General features: G+C 48.3%; 1 protein-coding gene across 21 annotated transcripts in view; it reads right to left on the reverse strand.

Annotated features, from left to right (window-relative positions):
* The window catches only part of MBNL3 (muscleblind like splicing regulator 3), an 89,564-nt gene that overhangs the window by 48,014 nt on the left and 23,729 nt on the right, over positions 1-17,821 (reverse strand). For 4 of the 21 annotated variants that reach the window (XM_048959113.1, XM_048959112.1, XM_048959117.1 and 1 more), the window contains exon 2: positions 10,651-11,619. The exons of 2 other annotated variants lie outside the window; for them this stretch is intronic. In XM_048959113.1, the coding sequence (XP_048815070.1) occupies positions 10,651-10,824 (174 nt within the window). In that variant the 5' untranslated portion in view covers positions 10,825-11,619. Of the gene's footprint in view, positions 1-4,639; positions 4,748-5,848; positions 6,018-10,650; positions 11,620-16,056; positions 16,206-16,297; positions 16,466-17,821 lie in introns of those variants that run through there. 15 more of the 21 variants (XM_048959124.1, XM_048959122.1, XM_048959123.1 and 12 more) reach the window with 12 other exon arrangements.

Genomic DNA, 17,821 nt, shown 5'->3' on the forward strand with positions numbered 1-17,821 from the left:
GGACATCTGCAGCTTCTCTGGCCACGTGGGAGGAGTAGCTGCAAAGAAGCTCCAGTGTCATTAGCGAGTCTGGAATGCAGCACAGCCGGTGCCTACGTCAGCGAACACCCGGCTGGAAAAAACTCTCGCTCCTTACACTGATAGATGGGCTTTGATGGAGCCTAGGCAGAAATCCCATACAAGCTTGGGTAAGCTTCTCTGATGGAAAGAATGAATATAAAAAAGTACTAAAACTTTCCCCCTCTCTTTGAGCTGCTCCTGGCAGGTTACCTTCTAAAAGGATGCTTAAAAACCATACTCCCAGAATTAGCACTATCAAGACACCAAAAATCATTTTCATCGGTGTTTCCGTCCTAGCTAATGTAAGCTCTCTTCTGTGTGAGTACTTTAAAGATTTTACATTATCACACAAAGAAACAAAGCAATGAAAATCCCCTTAATTCAATCTGTGCTCCATCACACAGGGCCGCAGCAGGGAGCTTTGGCATTAGGAGTACATGTGGTGATGGCACAGCTCAGGGCCCCGCTCCAAGCACTACCTAGAGACAGAATAAGATGCCTGAAGTTTTCACTCTAAATACATAAAACTTGATGAAAACCAAAATCCATGCGGCTGGGGGAAGCCTTCATCGCCCCGCAGCTCTGCCACATGAAGAGTCCCCTTCTCCACGTCTCATGTAGGAAGGTACAGCACGGAGCTGCTTGCTACCATTCTTTGTAAGTCCTCTCCTCCAGATTACTGATCCTCCACAATCACAAGGCTGTGAGAGCGTGGGGGGAAAGCATCCAGTTCTGATCGTTCAGGGGGACCAATTCGACTGCATTTTCTATACAAGCAATTGAATTCAGCCTGCGGGTTACACACACAGGCTCTGCAGGAGACCACTTCTGCACTTTCCTTACCCCTCAAAGACTTGCTAACTCAGGCACAATCTGCCTGTCTCCAGCTGAGCTCCTCCTTGCTGAATTGCTGCAGAGCTGTACTTCCTGAGCTCCTGCCTCTCCACAGCAGACAGATTTCTCTTCCCATCTCTGCATCACCAGCTGAAAGCAACCCCATCCCTATATGCCTCTCAGCCCCCAAGGCACTTTTTCCCTGAGCTCTCACAAGCCGTTTGAGTGGGCTCTGGTGACAGCAACGTGACAGGGAACTGGTGGTGAAGCAGTGCTGGTGCTGTGGGATCATTTCCTCCCCCCACCAGCTCATTCTGGCCCCGCTGGCATGCCCATACCCGACCTTCCCAATCCCACTGGGATGCGTGGGAGCCCCGAGGGGCTGCCCCTCCTCCCTGAAGCAGCCCCCACCACCCTCCCTCCCAGCGCACTTCAGACATCCCTGTTCTCCTTCCATCAGCCCTGACAACTCCCTGGCTCCAAGCACCTCTGAGTCACACCGCCTGCTCGCCTTGCTCCAGCTCCCACACTGAGTGCTACAGGGACCATACAGGCAATGCGACTGACAGAGCAGGGAACCGAGGTCTGCAGGGAGCTAACCGTGATGATCGCTGCTTATCTCCAAGTGTACTGAATGCTCTGAGAAACAGAAGCAACCACAGATGCAACAGAAAGAGAGAGGCAGAAGAGACTTATCAAGCTGCTTTGTCCAGTCCCTATTGATAAAACCACGCCCTGGTAGACATGGAGGGTTTGGGGACAGACAAGACCAGAGGGATGGAGGAAACAGAGCAGAAAGCAGATGGAGAAACAGAGCTTTGGAACAAGGCTGCGAAGGTCTCGTGACACAGGAGCAAGATTGGGAAGAACTCCTGCAAAAAGTGCCAGGTGCATTTTTCACACCTGCCTTGGGAAGAAGTAACACCACATCCAAAGATGTCCAACCCAGCAAGGCTTCTGCTTCATCCTGCCAGACTTCTTTAGCCCTGCCAGCGCTGGGTACCCGCAGTGCCACAGGGAAGGGAAGCCAGGACCACACAGGATCAGGTGGAACTTAATTATAAAAACAAAACTCTGATCCTGCAGGATACTCTGATCCTGCAGAAACAGACAGCAGGAGGAAGATGCTGGTCAGCAGTATTGGGCAGCGCAGTCAGGATTACATCCTGGGGTTTTGTTTTCAAGCTCTGCTCAGCTGCAGCAGGGGCTCTTTAAGGGCTTAATCTCCGTGTGATCGTTCCCAGCACCAGCCCTAAGGATAATGTCTGGAATGAAGGTCTCAAGGCCGTGCACCCAGGCAGACTGGCTGCGGCTTCCTGTGGCCACACTGCCCTGGCCATCTCCTCCCAGTGAAAGCAGTTCTCCACATACTTTCCCTAATGCTCCTCAATACAGCTGGGCCATGCAGATCACAGAGAGCTGCTTTCTCATTTAAAGCAGGAGAAAGCAGACAAAGTTAAAGCATCACCATCTGGTCTAATGGCATAAACCCTCCACTGCAGCCAGGTGTAGGTACTGATGGGCAGAGGTGTGGACACCACTAATGCAACCCAGATGATCATCACATTCCTGCCTGACAAAACCCAGTGAACATCACTAATGGGTCACCAAAGAACTTGGCAATGCCTCTGGTATTACAGCCTTCCTGTAGGGCTAGCTAACCTGGTCCTGTGTTCCCAATCTTGGGACTGGTACTGCAAGCAGAATTTGTTCTCCACCACTCAGCGGTGCACTGTGGATTTAGCATTGGGGTCAACAGCCTCCCTGCAGATGTGTCAGGCTGGGCGCTGGGTGCTTCTCTCTGCTGTGCAGACATATGAACACATGCAGAAGTAGCCTTTCTTTAAACACACGCATTCCACTACTGCAAGAGAAAAGCTTCTCCCCTAGCACACAGACTGCCACCTCTCAAACAAGGTCAGGCACCGATCTCCTCCCCCACTGCCAATGACCTTATTAGCACTGATCATGGTTCTAATAATATCCCGCATTGTAAGCAGACCATCTGCTGTAACATTTCACTACAAACTTCAGGAATTGCAAGCGTGCTTGGTTTGAGTACACTCACTTTTCAGTAAGCCAATTTTCCCCCTCAAGAGCACACCTTCCCCACGGCTTTAAGCTAAATGTTGCAGAAAGGCACCTCTAGATCACAGCTTTCCAGCTCAGAGCTCAAGCACACTGCAGGGACCAGCGCAGACATGCCACGGTGCCAGCTCCAGGCAGGAGTAAAGATGCAGGCAGAGGTTAAAACTCACCAGCCCAGAATCACAGCCTTAAGCTCTTCTGGTGATGAGGGGACACCAAAACCCAACATGAGCCAAACACCGAGCAATGTTCTGAGCCAGATGACAAGCGTTAAGGCTTTTGAGAGCAGAATTCATCATTCCTATTGCCATGTACTCTCTTTTGCGTGGATAGTAACAAGGTTTTACCACATGAGCATATTAGCTATAGTCAGAGTACTTTTTGCCTTCTATCAAAAGAGAGGCGGCTTTCACAACAGCCAGGTTTGTTTGCAGAAGAATTATCCATGTTTGATAGCTATTCATTCAGAAGGAGCCAGGTTTTGACAAGCTTCCTCCGTTCGGACATCTGCCTAAGATGCAGAGTCCTGTTACTACAGTTGCTCAGCTCCAGTCAGTCTTCAAAGTCTTTTTTTCTTTGCATTGCTCCCAAGGGCTCAAGAAGTGCAATTAGGCACAGACTGGCACTGCGACACTTTAAAGCAGCCTGAATGCTGGTTTTCCAAATCCCTGGCTTTTCCTCTGACCGGAAGACCGTCCTTAGAGACTGCAGGAGAGACTGAACGGGACAGGAAAAGGTACCTGCCTGGTCTCACTGCTTTATGAACAGCAATAAACAACATTAATAAACGTAAGACTGCTTGCGTGGAGAAACATTCATCCAAATGTCTCAAAGCATTTATTTTAATGCCAGCATAACAATATTTATAGGGGCAGATTTTCAAAGAGCTCAGCTCCTCACTTGGAAACCTAACCGCTTATTTAAATATTCTGTGGGAGATGTCAGACGATGGGCTCTCCAGAAAACCTGGCACATCTTGTTTATATTTGTTTCATATCTTCCAAACGGCTCAATTACATAAATGCACATTACTGCACCCTTTCAGATGGGTGAACCAAGCAGCAGAACGCTATTCTCAGCAAAGGGATTACACCAAGCTGATGCTACGCTACTGAAGAAATCGGTGACTCTGTGCAAGCTCATGGAGTCATTCTCCTTGAAGAACCTTCCATCCTCTCCTCCCCAGCCAACCTCACCAGGTTAATGCAATCAAGAGCAAGAGAGGTGGTGAGGCAGCTTTGCTGATGCAGCAAGGAGGGAGGAGACAGTGCTCCAGCGTGTCTCCATGCTGACGAGGCTCCTGCCTCTCTATGGGGACAGGAACTCGCAGGCTTGGGGCCTTTACTGCAATCCCCGTGTCAGTGGTATGGATCAGGGCTGGAAGAAGCAAAGCTTGAGTTCTGGGTAAGGCCCAATGTGGATCTGGCAGTGCCACAGCTTGCAGCACAGAACACATAGAGATGTCAGAGCTCACCATACCAACACACCCCACCGTACTCCCTTGGCCAACTCCCGGCTCTGACTCACAGCCACACAAGAGTAATAAGCTTTAGAGCTGCCAGAGCTTGCCAGCCAGGCTTCTGGTGCACAGGAAACCCCTGGGGCTTGCAGAACACAGCATTGCATTTGCACTGGGTCACAGGCACCGAGCTTGTACCTGCACATCCAAGCAGACTTGGCAGTACCATGAGCTCCAGGTGCGTGTGTTGAGCATGTGTGAGGAGAGCAGCTCTCCCCAACTGGAAAGCCAGAGGTGACAGACAGAACTGCAGACAGCTCTTCCTCCTGGAGAAAGGCAGGGACGATCAATTCCCTCTCCCAAACCCTGACTAACAGCTCACACTTCAGCACAAGTTCTTTGCTTTCCACATTCATTCTACAGAGCTTCTAGCCAGATTTGCTATTTCACAGAACTGGAACCTCAGACCAGAGGGCTTTGCCCTTGAAAAGGGGAAGCAAGCCCTGGGAGCAGGAGCTGGCATGCCTCGGCCAGTGCAACATTGCAATATGCCCATAAAAGGTTTCAAAATGTATCTCCTTAAGTGGACGCAGTTAACTCAGAAGGGTTTAGAATCACATCCCAAAAGAATTTCTCTCCTGCTTTTTTAGGCAACTGAGCAGCAGTCAGCACTTTACCATCATCTTCCCAACCAGAAAACCAAGGTTACTCTTGGCTGATATTAATAATGTAAATGCTGTTAGATTTGCCTTTTGGGATGGCGGTTTGCTCACACCATGGGGACACAAGCAGGGCAATCCAAACTGCAGACAAGCACACAAGCTCTGCATTGCCAGGGCTGCTGGACAAGGAGAGGAGAGCTTGGCAGGGAGATCCCACTGCTGAATCTGCTTGGCCTGTCTCCCCTCAGGAAGCTGCATGGTCTGTGGACAAGTTTGTGGCCACTGATTTGCTTTCCAATGTGATCTTTTAGAACATTTCTACAAAACCAGGGCTGCCCCACTCAGACCTGCTGAGATGCCAAGCTCAAATTCAGCCCCTAAGGGACACTGCTCTCCTCCACGCAGAGACAGTAACCCTGAGGCAAGGGCACAGCTCAGGACCGCAGCCTTCCAGCCATCACAGCGTGGTTCCACAACACACATCAGTCATGTTCCTCTGTCAGAAGCAGAGTCCTTCAAGTAGAAGTGACTGCTTTAAGAGAAACGCATTAAGAACAGCTCTTACAAATGCAGTGCAGTCTAAACAACCATTCCCCCAACCACTTTCAGCTAGTGCACTCAGTAGCTTAAAAAAAAGCATCTAAAATATGCCATGAGACATGCAAGCATCCAGACAAGACAATGAATGTCAACAACACGCTGCTGCAAATCTATTCCTTGCCATCAAATGCTTTAAGTCACTTACCACTACGCAGGTAAATGACTTAAACTGATGGGAAGTAAAGGTTTCTCTCAAAGGTGACTTGGCTCAAAAGCGTTCATCTGCGTTATCTGCCTTTCCATTACACTGAGCAGAGATACAGCCAGGGTCTCTCCATAAATATCTCTATGGCTTTCTTTTCTTTCTTCTTCCTCTGCAAGAGCGTAACCATATGCTAAGTTTAGTGGGTGTTTTCAGTTGTTTCCTAGTTTGCAGTTTGAAAAAAAAAAAAGAGAGATTTGGTTGCAAATCAGTAACAATCAGATGTAGTTCCAGTGAAGTCAGCACAAAACAAGTACAAATTAGCATGACAACTGTACAACAGCCTTGGGTACAGCAGTGCCAAACGTGAGCACAGCCAGCTTTCAGGATGCCGTGCGAGTTGGAAAACTATTACCAGATAATGATAACTTTTAGAAAACGTACCATCGAGTACAACTTGTACATTTAACTACTGGTTTTCTGCCTGTTTACAGATGATTCTATACAGAAATGCTACGAAACACATAGCAGCTTCATGACGTGCTTAACAAGTCATCTCCTAAAGTCAAAATCCATTACCCTGCCCTTTTGTCTCTCAAGGTGCTCTTCTGAATTCCTCTGCACATGGGAACACCCACACTCCAAGAGAGTTAAAACAAAAAGACACCCCAGGAAGCTGGGCTTGTGCTTTTTAACCACAAGGCCACTGTGCAAACTGTGAGCAGTATGAGCGAGAGCCTCTTTGAGCACCTGGCACCCATCGCCTACGTATTTTTACATAATGCTTCACGTTCTACTAACGTTCCTTCTCTCCACTTATTGCTCGTTAACCCGTGCTTCTTCTGAAGAAAGTTTGGTGGTTCTCCTTCCCTGACATCTTTACAAACTGGAGAAGCCAACGAAGGATTTGCTGGCTAGCAAATCAGGACTCAGACATCTCATGCTGCAGCTGCCTGATCCCGCCTGAAAGGAAAGGTTAATGAGTTGATGAGTGCTTGCAGACAGCCCACCGCAGGGCCACCAGAGCCTTTGTGAGCAGTGCCACGCGCCAGCGAGCTGTGTCCTGACCCCTGCAAAAGGCATCAGCTACCCATGGGATGGGATGTGCCAAGCCCAGAACAAAAGCTGGGGAATGAACACTACTGCCATCTCGGTTTACAGTGATGACAATAGTCTTCTCCTTTGCTCAAATGTTATTTCCTACTTCTGCTTTCTTAAACAAATGATTCTCAGTGAAACCCAACAGACTGCACACCACCCAGCAGTGAGCAGCTTGCAGTAGGCAAGGTATCCCCTCTAGAAAAGCAATAAGAATGTTTCAGAGCAAGGCCATCAGCTGTTCTCTATCCCAGCACCCTGCCAGTGAAGGGGACCTCCTGAAGGCCACAGTACTAAGCAATGGCCACGTGTCCCCACGGCACCTGGCCAGATGGTCACTGCTCAGGGCATTTCTAGATCAGGGGTGGCGTGGCCACAGCTGGCCTAGGGACCCTGCGTTGCCCTTCACCAAGCAGGGCCCACTTGCCCTTCCATTCATACAAATTAATTCAAATAACACAGTTCTTAAAGAATAACGAGGTGGGGGAAGCACAAGTAAAGAGCGAGAAGTCTCTTGGCACCCGATTCAAATCCGTGAACAGCTTCTCACAGGAACTATTTTTAAATTTCATATCAATCTGCTTGAGAAAGGTTCCTTCTGTTGCCTACAAATGTGCAAGCTCTCCCTTCAAAGAACCACAGTTCCAGGGCAGCAGTCCTGAACTCGCAACCTAATTGAGACCCAAACATTTGATGACTGAAGCTCTTCACAACACGCCACACAACACCCACAGAGCACACAGGCAGATCCCTCCTAGCATCAGTAAAGCCCCTGCATCACTTCACCAAGAGCTCTTCTATCTTCCTAACAGGCTTTCAGGTAGTGCACGCTCATGTGAACCCACACACACTGAAGCATCTGACTTCTGGAATCACAGAAGGAGAACTGCAGCGTGAGATTGGGGAAGGAAGAAAAACGCAGTAAGCATATAGATGCTGTGCGTGACCTGACCAGCGAGGTGAAACCATTGTATGCTGGGTTATCAAAGTTCCTGTATGAACGCATTGTTCAGGCTTAAGAGGTCTGTGAGAAAAAACAAGCAAAGGCACTACACAATGGATGCAGATAAGCAACCTCTGAACAAAGCCCTGGTTGACTGCGAGACAACGGGAAAACTTATTAGCTGCAAGCATCCTATATCCTGTCTCCAATAAAGCAACACAGATGTTGTGCTAATGCAGGGCGTAAAAAGATGAAAAGAGCACTGAGCAGCGATGGAGCTCTCATTAGGGAGGAAAGGATCAGCGTTCAGCAGCTGTCAGAGGGGAAGAGGCTGAGCACAGAGACGTCCATAGGATGGGCAAACAAAACCTCCCCATAACAGGTTAGTGTTACGGGTGGGGCCTCAACCCAACGCTGTGCAGAGGGCTGACCCCCCTGGCAGGCAGCAGCATTGTGAAAGACAAAGGTGAACTCAGTGCCCCACAGCCACTAGTGAGAGAACAGCTGCACACTCACACAGCTCCACATGTGTGCATAGCATTGCCCTTGCAACCGGTAAGGGAGGCCACTGTTATGACCACAAGTCCCTCGATACTGCTGCAAACAGGGCCTCGCAAGCCCAGCTCCGGCCCCAGAACAGAAGGACTATTGTTTGAATGGTTAGTCACCAGGGCTGTTATCTCCTCTGGGAAACTGTGGTGCACACACACACATCCACCCACCCTGGCTAACCAGCCGGTTGTTAAAGCAGGCTGTGGTTCTGGAGCTGCACCCTGCAGTGGGGCAGCAGCACCAGGCACTCCCAGAGAGAGCACCCAGATCCACCCAGAGGATCTCTGTGGAGGAAAGAAGGCCTCAGACCCACTCCCTGTGGGAGCAGCAGGGTGCAGAAATTGCCCCCACCATCAAGCTGTACGCTCTCTCTCCTCCAGGTGTGCAGACCTGTCCACTGCCCTCAGGCTGAGGACAGCCCTATGGAGTCTAAAAACCTGCTCCCATGAACACTGGGATCGGTTAACCAGCACACACAGGGCATATACTACTGTGTCAGGAGACAACTGCAATGAAAACAGTATTTAACAACCAGATGCAGAGGGAAGAAGCTGAGCTGTAGAAGATCATACCCAACTCTTTTTTCTTCTCCTTTCTCTACACAGTATTTCCCATCACATCCCCCCCCCACTGCTGAAGCATGCTTTTGTTGCAAGGCACATGGAAATACCTTACGTGGCATTACAGCACTCCTTTCAGTTCACAAATGAATGCTATAAAACAAACATATTCATCTCTTCAAAGGTATCTGCACTGCCTCTGGCCACAATTCAGAAAGTTTCAAGGGCACAGAGGACGTGACTTTCCCCCCCTCCCCATCTGATAAAGAGTATTTTTGTCCCTCACCATCATAAGGCCAGCACTGTAAATAAACATTTGAAAGTCACTGCGCAACTCGAGTCGCTGCATATATTCAGATTAAAACGAGCAAAACCAAATGCAAATAGGAAGCTTGAACTTCTTGGTGAAAGGGAACAGAAGTGAAAATATAAAAAGCCACAAATGGTAATAAAATGGATAAAGCCATGTTAGACCAGATCCAGCCCCGGCCTGAACCTGTACACACAGAACTCCACCAGTTCTGTTAGTCATTGTGTTCATAAAAATAAACCCCAAGGTTTTCAATCAACAGTTGAAGGGAAAACTTTCAAGCCTGTAAAATTCACCAGATTCCTTTTAGAAATTCAAACAGGTTAATTATTCAAATCAAAACATCAGACACAATGTGAAGAGCTCTCAAAAGCAATCACGCATGACGTCTCATGGTTTTTATCAGCTTAGTTAAACCACCCTTGAGAGATTTCACTTAAAAAAGAAAAACACACAAGCAAAAAAAAACCCCTCAGCTCAGAAAGGGAATATTTCCTGAGGTTTTGAAAGTTACTCCAGAACTCTGACAGTGATAAGGAATCGAGAACATTTGCTTCCTGCAGAACTGACCATACAGAGACAACTGCTGGCCAAAAGGCTCAGCTTGATCCTGGACAAGCTCAGCAGATCCGTGGTGCTCTCACATCCCTTGCAGAACGCATTTTCCCAACACCCTTTTTTCCTTGTGAGCACTGCTCTCCAAATATTTTGCCTGTTCCTCATCTACAGGACAGCGGTAGAGTACATCTGCAGCTCTGTCTCCAGGAAGTAGACATAAAGCTGATTCATTATCTTAAAATGCTGCTTTCATTTCTGCTCATTAAAAGCACATTTCAGATCTCTGTGCTGAATACATGGCCAATGTGCTCCGGACACAAATGAAGCACTGGGTTTCAGTTCTCTACTTTTCTCATTTTGGTTTCATTTACTGCCCACAACATGCATTCCTCATTTCCAGGAGAGCTGCATCAGACCCGAGCTACAGTTAGGAAACGTTCTGGACAAAACTCTCCTTTTTTCTCTCCGTGATGCGACACGATGCAGTTACACGTGATGTCAGACCCAACCAACACAGCACTGTAGCAGAGTTCTCCCCTCGTCACTTATTTCCATTCTGGCTGTGATCTCTAAGCAAAAAGCAATCTGGAACTTCCCATTTTTGTATGAGACCAAACAAAGGAGAGGCAGGCTCCCGGCTAACCCAGATTTCAGGAGCCACATCCCACACCAACATCTCAGCAGAAAGAGAGCAAAAAACAGTCCTGTAATACTCATAGCCAAGCGATTCCGAAGAGAAGGAAAGCAAATGAGCTTAGGTAATGCATGTGTTAGACGTCCTCACCTTTAGGGAGTCAAAGCAGGCAATAACTCGACCATTTTCCACATGGCAACTCCGTGACGGATGGGCGAACTTGCACTCTGCATCAGACCGAGAACAAGTTCCTCTCTGAAACTCTCGACACACTTCTAACGTCAGCCATTTTGTATCACGAACCAGGGAAACGTTCACAGCCATATTAAAAACAAAAATTAAAATGCAAGCAATCGCACCCTTCTTCAGGGCAATATTTACTGCTGATCTTCTTTATTTAAAAAAAAGGGTAAAAAAGTGAATTCAAGTGAAACGTGAAGAAATAACTAACTTGTTGCTTTGGTAGAACTCCTATTCATCAGCACTTAGGTTTTCATTTAAGTCAAATCGTGTTTGTTTAAACAAGAATCAAACATAAAGCCAATCATAAAATAGAAATCTTATCAGAGTAACTGAAAATCAAATTAGAGGCCAGCTCCTAAAAGTGCAATTGTAGAAGTTAAAATATAAGTGTTATATTTTGTGCCACTGCCGAAGTTACTTGAAAATAACTGGCAGACTTTCAAAAGAATTCTGTGCTCTCCGGTTAATGGTTTCAATTATTCTTGCAAAAAGCATATGCTGCTGGCAGCACTTCAGTTTGTGGAATGGTCTCAGTCCTTGGGGGGAAAACTTTTTTTTTTCCTTCTTTTTCTTGCTTCTTAAAATTACTGTTCACGAGCATCAAAACGAGCAAAAGGATGTCAGGTTTTTCTTTCTTTCCTTTTTTTTTTTTTTTTAATATTTGCTACATAGTCGGGGGAAGAAAAAATGGCTGAGCAAACTGCGTGCAAACAGGGAGCACAAAAAAAAAAAAGAAAAAGAGGATGGATGAGTTGCCGTCAAGGTATGGACTGCAAGCAACGCCAAATTAAAAAGAAAGGGGTGAGGGGAAGAGAGAGGCAGCCCTAGACAGAAATCCAAGCAGCGGTGGCTTCAGGAAAGGCACTTTTCAGCAACCTGCAGGGAAAAGAGAAATAGAATCAGCTCCAACCAGACAATCGCCCCTCTCCAAACTCAGCGTTAAGCGGCAGCCGCACGCGCGGGGCTCCCCAGACGCTGACAGTGCGGCACAGTGCAGTCAGCCATTGTAGATAAAAAGGGCATTTCCCACACGAAGCTGCGCATGGGAGGAGGAAGCAACCAATTAGATCGGCTGTTGCAGCAGAAGCTCTGGGCAGCCGCCCAATAAAAGAGATTGTTTCAGATCGATCTCTTCTGGCAGACGTTCATTTTCGTGCCCACTGCACACAGAATGCCTCGGCCTCAGGCTGTGCCCGGCCCAGGCCCCAGCCGGGTGCCTCTGGGGCAGGGGTAGCCCTGTCAGCAGGACCCTTCCACACGGAGCAGCAATACCCCACTGCAGGGGCTTTAGGAACGGTGTATTTTTTCCGTTCATCTCCCCCACCTCCTTCCTTCTTCCGCAGGAGCATGGCAGGAAGAGCAGCCGTGGTTCCCTGTGCACAAAGCAGAAGGAAGCGCCGCAGCTCAGCCCTCCGCCTGCTCCGAGGTGGGTTTAACCCGCTGCCATGCCGGCGGTGTGACGCGAGGACACGCGGCAGTGCATCAACACATTGGGAGCCTATGAAGTGAAAAGCAAACCTGGCGGGGAAACGTGAGCCATGCATAAAGGGAATAGATTAACCCCCTGTTCACAGCCCCACTTCTCCGTGAGAATGAACACTGCTCAAGTCATTCCAACTCCAGCGCCTCATGCCACACAAGCAGCTCCCAATGCACTCCAACCCAGGTGCCCTTGGTATCCACTATAGCAGCCATCCTTAGGAGTTCCACTCTAATATCTGATTTACCAACGCTGTACATCAAATATTACTGATGGTTGCGGAGGTTTAGGTTGGATATTAGGAGGAAGTTTTTCACCCAGAGGGTGGTGACACACTGGAACAGGTTGCCCAGGGAGGTTGTGGATGCCCCATCCCTGGAGGCATTCAAAGCAGGCTGGATGTGGCTGTGGGCAGCCTGGTCTGCTGGTTGGTGACCCTGCACATAGTAGGGGTTGAAACTAGACGATTATTATGGTCCTTTCCAACCCAGGCCATTCTGTGATTCTATGATTCCATCTTCTAATCTCCTAAAGCACTGCCATCCACTCTGGCAAGCACTTGGGGAGTGCAACATGCTGCTCATGTGACCGCTGCTAAGGCATCAAACTTCTGCAGAAGAGCCTTCAACTACAAGAGCAGGAAGCTTTCATTCCTCTTTTTATTACTGGCGTTACTTGCAATTACCCCGATTGCTAACCGAGACCTGCTGGAGCAGCCACACAATGCTGCGAGGAAGGCGTGTGGGAAGCTGCTGTCATCGGCTGCAGGGGGTGGGGCAGGGAGCCTGTTTGATTCATGGGCTGAGTTATTTCACACGGAAAACAACATTTGCTAAACCTACACTACAAGTCTGCTCTAGGCTAATTGGAGTCTAACAAAGCGCCCGGATTGTTGAACGCAGGACGGCTGCAACGGTGCAGAAGTTCTGCTAAGCCATGCTTCTGGGAAGACCTCTGCGTTTTTAGATATCAGGTGGGGAACAGCAAAATCAGATTTGCTGGATGTGTTTTAAACTTCAAAAGAAAGTAATAAAAAGCACATCGAGCCACGCTCATGTCTTTCGTGATTTTAAGGAATGGGGATGCTCACAGTTAACTCCGATTTTGTGAAAGGAGCAGATCCATACACAAATCCCATTCACTCATACGTGGGCTCCCAGACTGAGTGAGCTCAGCGAGCAGGAAAAGATGTACAGAAGCCTCCCTGCAGCCAGCTAGGGACAGGCTGGGCGCAGCTCTCCAAAACGAGCTACAACAGGTCAAATATGGGTGGGGATTAGAAGGAATGCTCCCAGGAGCTGCTCTGAGCAGACTGAAGTACAACCATCTTGTGCATTAGGTGCCTACTGCACAGTTTCAGGCTCCAGGGAAAGCAAGGCTCTGAACTTCACATAACCACAGCACATTGTGCAAGCAGCTTAGCTGTGACCACTATTTCCATGAGAAATCCTGAAGTCTGTAACAACACAAGCATTTGTCTTTCCCTCACCCACGTAATTCAGGAGCACACCATGTGCACAGACTTCACAGGCACACACATATGCAGTAAACTGTTCTGGGTCCTCAAGATGGAAGACAAGTCACGTGAATCCTAGAAGTCATTAAGCCACAGGTTTGATCAGCAGTCAGGAGCAGATACAAGTAATATTCTGTCATTGGAACCATGCACCCTCCTCCCTGCAGGCCAGCAACATCACATGGCTGCTCCCACACTGGGGGAGCTAACCAAATAAGATCTTATAGTGCCAGTGCATCTTTGCTACCTGCCTGCCAAGCAGCAGAGCATCCCTCAGCACACACTGCCCAAATCCCTCATTGCACACACAGAAGGCTCAAGCACTGCTTCATCCCGAGCACAGTGGCAGTAACTGCAGGGAGGACAAGTACAGCTGGAGCTGTACTTGAGTGCTTTGCTGAATCAGAAGAAATGCCTCTGGTTCCCAGGTTTATTGAGGCCGGGAGAGCAGCAAGCACAGACAGAAGTCATCATGTTCAGGCTTAAGTGATTGCAGCCCAGAGGAGCACGAGCTAGGATTTTCTGCGAGTCAACAAATACAGTTCTGTCAATGTTTGGATTGTTGCAAATTCCCTCTCCATGCAGCCACAGGGAAAGCCTAAAATGTGTGCTTTCTGGGCTGACATCACACAGAGCGCTCATGTGCTGCAGTCAGACTCCCTGCAGACAGCCAGAAGATAAAAACAGTTGACAGAAACCCACCCCTGACACTGAAGTTTCACTTCTTCCCGTTTCAGCTCCTGGCAGCAAACAATCACAGCCACTCTCACCACGATACATCCTTACAGCTCTGTGCTGTACCCTTCTTGGGAACTGGCATTTCATTCACTTTGTTCTCCTGCTTGTTTCAAACGGGGAGGAATAAAAGCATCCATGCCAAAACCAACATCTAAAGAGGTTACAAAGTAGCTCTGCAAAACACAGGTTTCGTTAGCTTGCAGGAAATACAACAAAGGCAAGGTGCTGCCTTTTGAAACCCTTCCCAGCGAGCCAGGCCTGCTGCGCAGCTCAGCTCTGCGTGATCAGATGGGCCAATCGAGCTGCAACTGCAGCATCAAAGCTGCAAAAAAGCAGTAAAAGAGAGAAAAGGCTGTGGTTTTATCCCTTTAAGGAAACAATGAGGCTCAAGCCCCTGCTCCAAGGCCGCTTGCTGGGCCAAGCGCTAATTGCTTGAAATGCAGCAGGATGGGGGCTTGCCCCAGATGTCAGAGCCAGCCCCGCAGCTAAGGAAGGGAATGGGGACAAGAGCAGCGTGACAAGCAAAGGGCATACGGGCGCTTGCTGCCGGCAGGACTGAGATGCCCCCGCTGCTCGAGGTAACGTGAGGACAAACGTCTTGGCACAGTGGTTGGATGCCTCTTGCTTGCATGAAACCGATCTCTTGCACTGACACCCCCTGCGGATGGCAGCTCCTGAGCACGCTTCCTGACAGCCAAGTTCAGAGCTGGTAATTTGTGTGACAGGGTGGATTTGAGCAGCTCCCACGTGTAAATGATGCTATTTAAAGAGTTGAAGTATTCCCCCCCCCCCTTTTTTTTTTTTTTTTTTTTTTTTTTTTTTTTTAAATTCTTCCCCTCCAGAGAGAAAAAAAAAAGTGACTCAGTAAAAGCAGCAAGGTATGGCTCTATATTTACTGTTCCTCAACAATTTCTAGGTCGTGGCTGCTCAGATGAGAGGCCAAAGTGCTTTCATCTTAACTGACAGCGCTAGTGAGGCAGAAGGGAAGATACTTGCCTTCACCTGCTGCAAGAAGGCAGACAGTGAGGGGGCACTGGGCTTTCTCAAGGCCAAGCTCCAACTTTTTGTCGCACCCAAATGAGTGCAGAACAACTCAGTGCATCCGCTGTCCCTTCCATGATATGCCAGGATGTGAAGCCTCTCATTCACAGACAGAACCAAGACGGTTTCAGTGACCAAAAAAACCCAGCTTCCAAATAAATGCTGTGTTCCTGGAATACTGCATAGCAAAGAGAAATGGGAACAATAAAAACAGCACATTGAACTATTTTGTTCTGAAAGAGAAACAAAAGCCTTTAGAGCACTACAGCAATCCAACAGCATTTTCACATCCTCATGGAAAGCAAAGCCAGAGCATCATCCCAAGTTGTTTCTTCTCCAATTTCACAGCAGAAATTAAGGACACGGGAAGCTTCATCCTTGCTCTTCAAAGGTGCCAAAGAGTCAGCAACAAGATTCTGCTGGGGGGTGCCATACTGGTACACGTATTGGCAGTGAGGCACAAGAAAAGGAAAAGCACTACTGCAGAGAGCTTTCACAGCCAGTGAGGGGAAAGCAAGCATCTTCAGCCAGGACCTACCAAGCCACAGTGACATTCACTTCCTTGTGTGACATCCGAGAAGCTCATTTGGGGCTCCAAGAGCATGCGGCAAGGAAGGTACTGCCATGACTGCATCACAGAGCAGCTCCGCTGGGCTTACGAGTGCTTCAGAAGCAAAGCTGGCATGGCTGTAAACAGCAAAAGAAACCACAAAAATAACCCTCATGAGATCAATACATGCATCCTCTGCTGCTCAAGTCCAGATTAGCAAGGCTCTTACCCTGCATCACACAAAAACCTCTCAAATGGCTGCGGACTCAAATTCCTGCGACAGTGCCAGCAGCGTGTAGGCAGCGGGCACATGCTGCGTGCTTGGAACAGAGGGATCTGCACACACTGCGGCCTCCCAGCAGCTCTTTCTCCTCGCCCGTGCACTTACTGCTGCAGGATCCAAGCTGAAGAAGGTCAGTGAATTTTCTACCACCTGCAAGAGGTATTTTTTGCTCTCAAATTAGAAAATATTCTATTTTTTGCTCCAGCCCTTATATTAAGCAAACACTTAGGGAACTCGGTAGGCACTCTGAATATTTCCTTTGTGAACAGTCTGTACCTGGACACTTTCTCCCTCAGGGAACAGTTTACTTAATGTGAGGTAGACTTTTACAACAGGAAAGTAAGGCCTTTGTTCTCCTACCAGATGAACAGAAAAACAGCAGATTTTCTACCACAGCCATGCCTGAAAAGTTTCTGTTTGAGATCTGACTGCAGTTGTTGAGGGCCATGAGTCACCAAGGATCACACTGCACACCCAAGAGTCCAACCTCAGCCCTGACTGCTGTCTGTTCAGAAAGGACAAACCCAGAAACCACACACAAATAAAACACCCCCAGCACTGCTGCAATGGAAAAGCTCTACCGACAGGATGCAAACCAGCTACAGAAATGGCTGTGTGCAAGAGCTGGATGTTTGTGCATGCAAATACCACACACCTCTGTGCTCAAGAAGCCACTGTCACTCATTTTCCTTCCCCCACTCACTCACATCTCTGTCTTGGAGTCACGTTATGGACCGTGGGTTACTGGTCATGACCTCTATGGAATGAGCAGCACAAACTGAATTCTAGGTGGCTGAGGATGCATTACTGCACCACATACCATAAAAAGCTTGCCAAGAAGCACCTTGCTAAAGCTGCTGGATTTACAGCACCCTAGAAAACAGATGCAGTGCTCTGCAGGGACAGCAGTGCTGCATGCTGCTGTCCTTGAGAAACAGGCTGTCCACCAGCCACCTCCACAAGCACTGCTCTGTTCATAATGGTACTGCCATGACCTAGCCTGACATGGGCTCCTTACCTGGAAAAGTGGCAGCTGAGGAATCAGAAAGCTAAAGCAAACAACAGATAAAGAAGTGTGAGAAGGAAAAACCTTTCAGCACAAAGAAAGAAAGAAAAAACCTTGGTGAGCTTCTCCCTCCATTACAATGCATTTCCTCACATTTGCATCTTGCAATAAACAACTACGGGAAAAATAAGTGCAGTATCTAAGAAAATATTTAAAAAAAAATCCATTTCTGAACTCTATTCTTCTTCACTGCAGCCCATGGTGCTCCTACTCCCTCAGCTGCCTGAAATCTTCAATCTGCTTTTCTTCATCATCAACCTCCTGCCCAGCAACACGCAAAGCACACCTCTCCCCTTTGCTCCTGTGAGACTGGCTCTTCTCCAAAACACTTCCACAGGCAAAAGGCTGACAGCTATTTGCCACTGTCTGCTGGGGAATTCTAAGCCAAAAACCTGGTATAGGAG

Source organism: Lagopus muta, chromosome 13 (genome assembly GCF_023343835.1).
Source record: "Lagopus muta isolate bLagMut1 chromosome 13, bLagMut1 primary, whole genome shotgun sequence".
Classification (NCBI taxonomy): Eukaryota; Metazoa; Chordata; class Aves; order Galliformes; family Phasianidae; genus Lagopus; species Lagopus muta.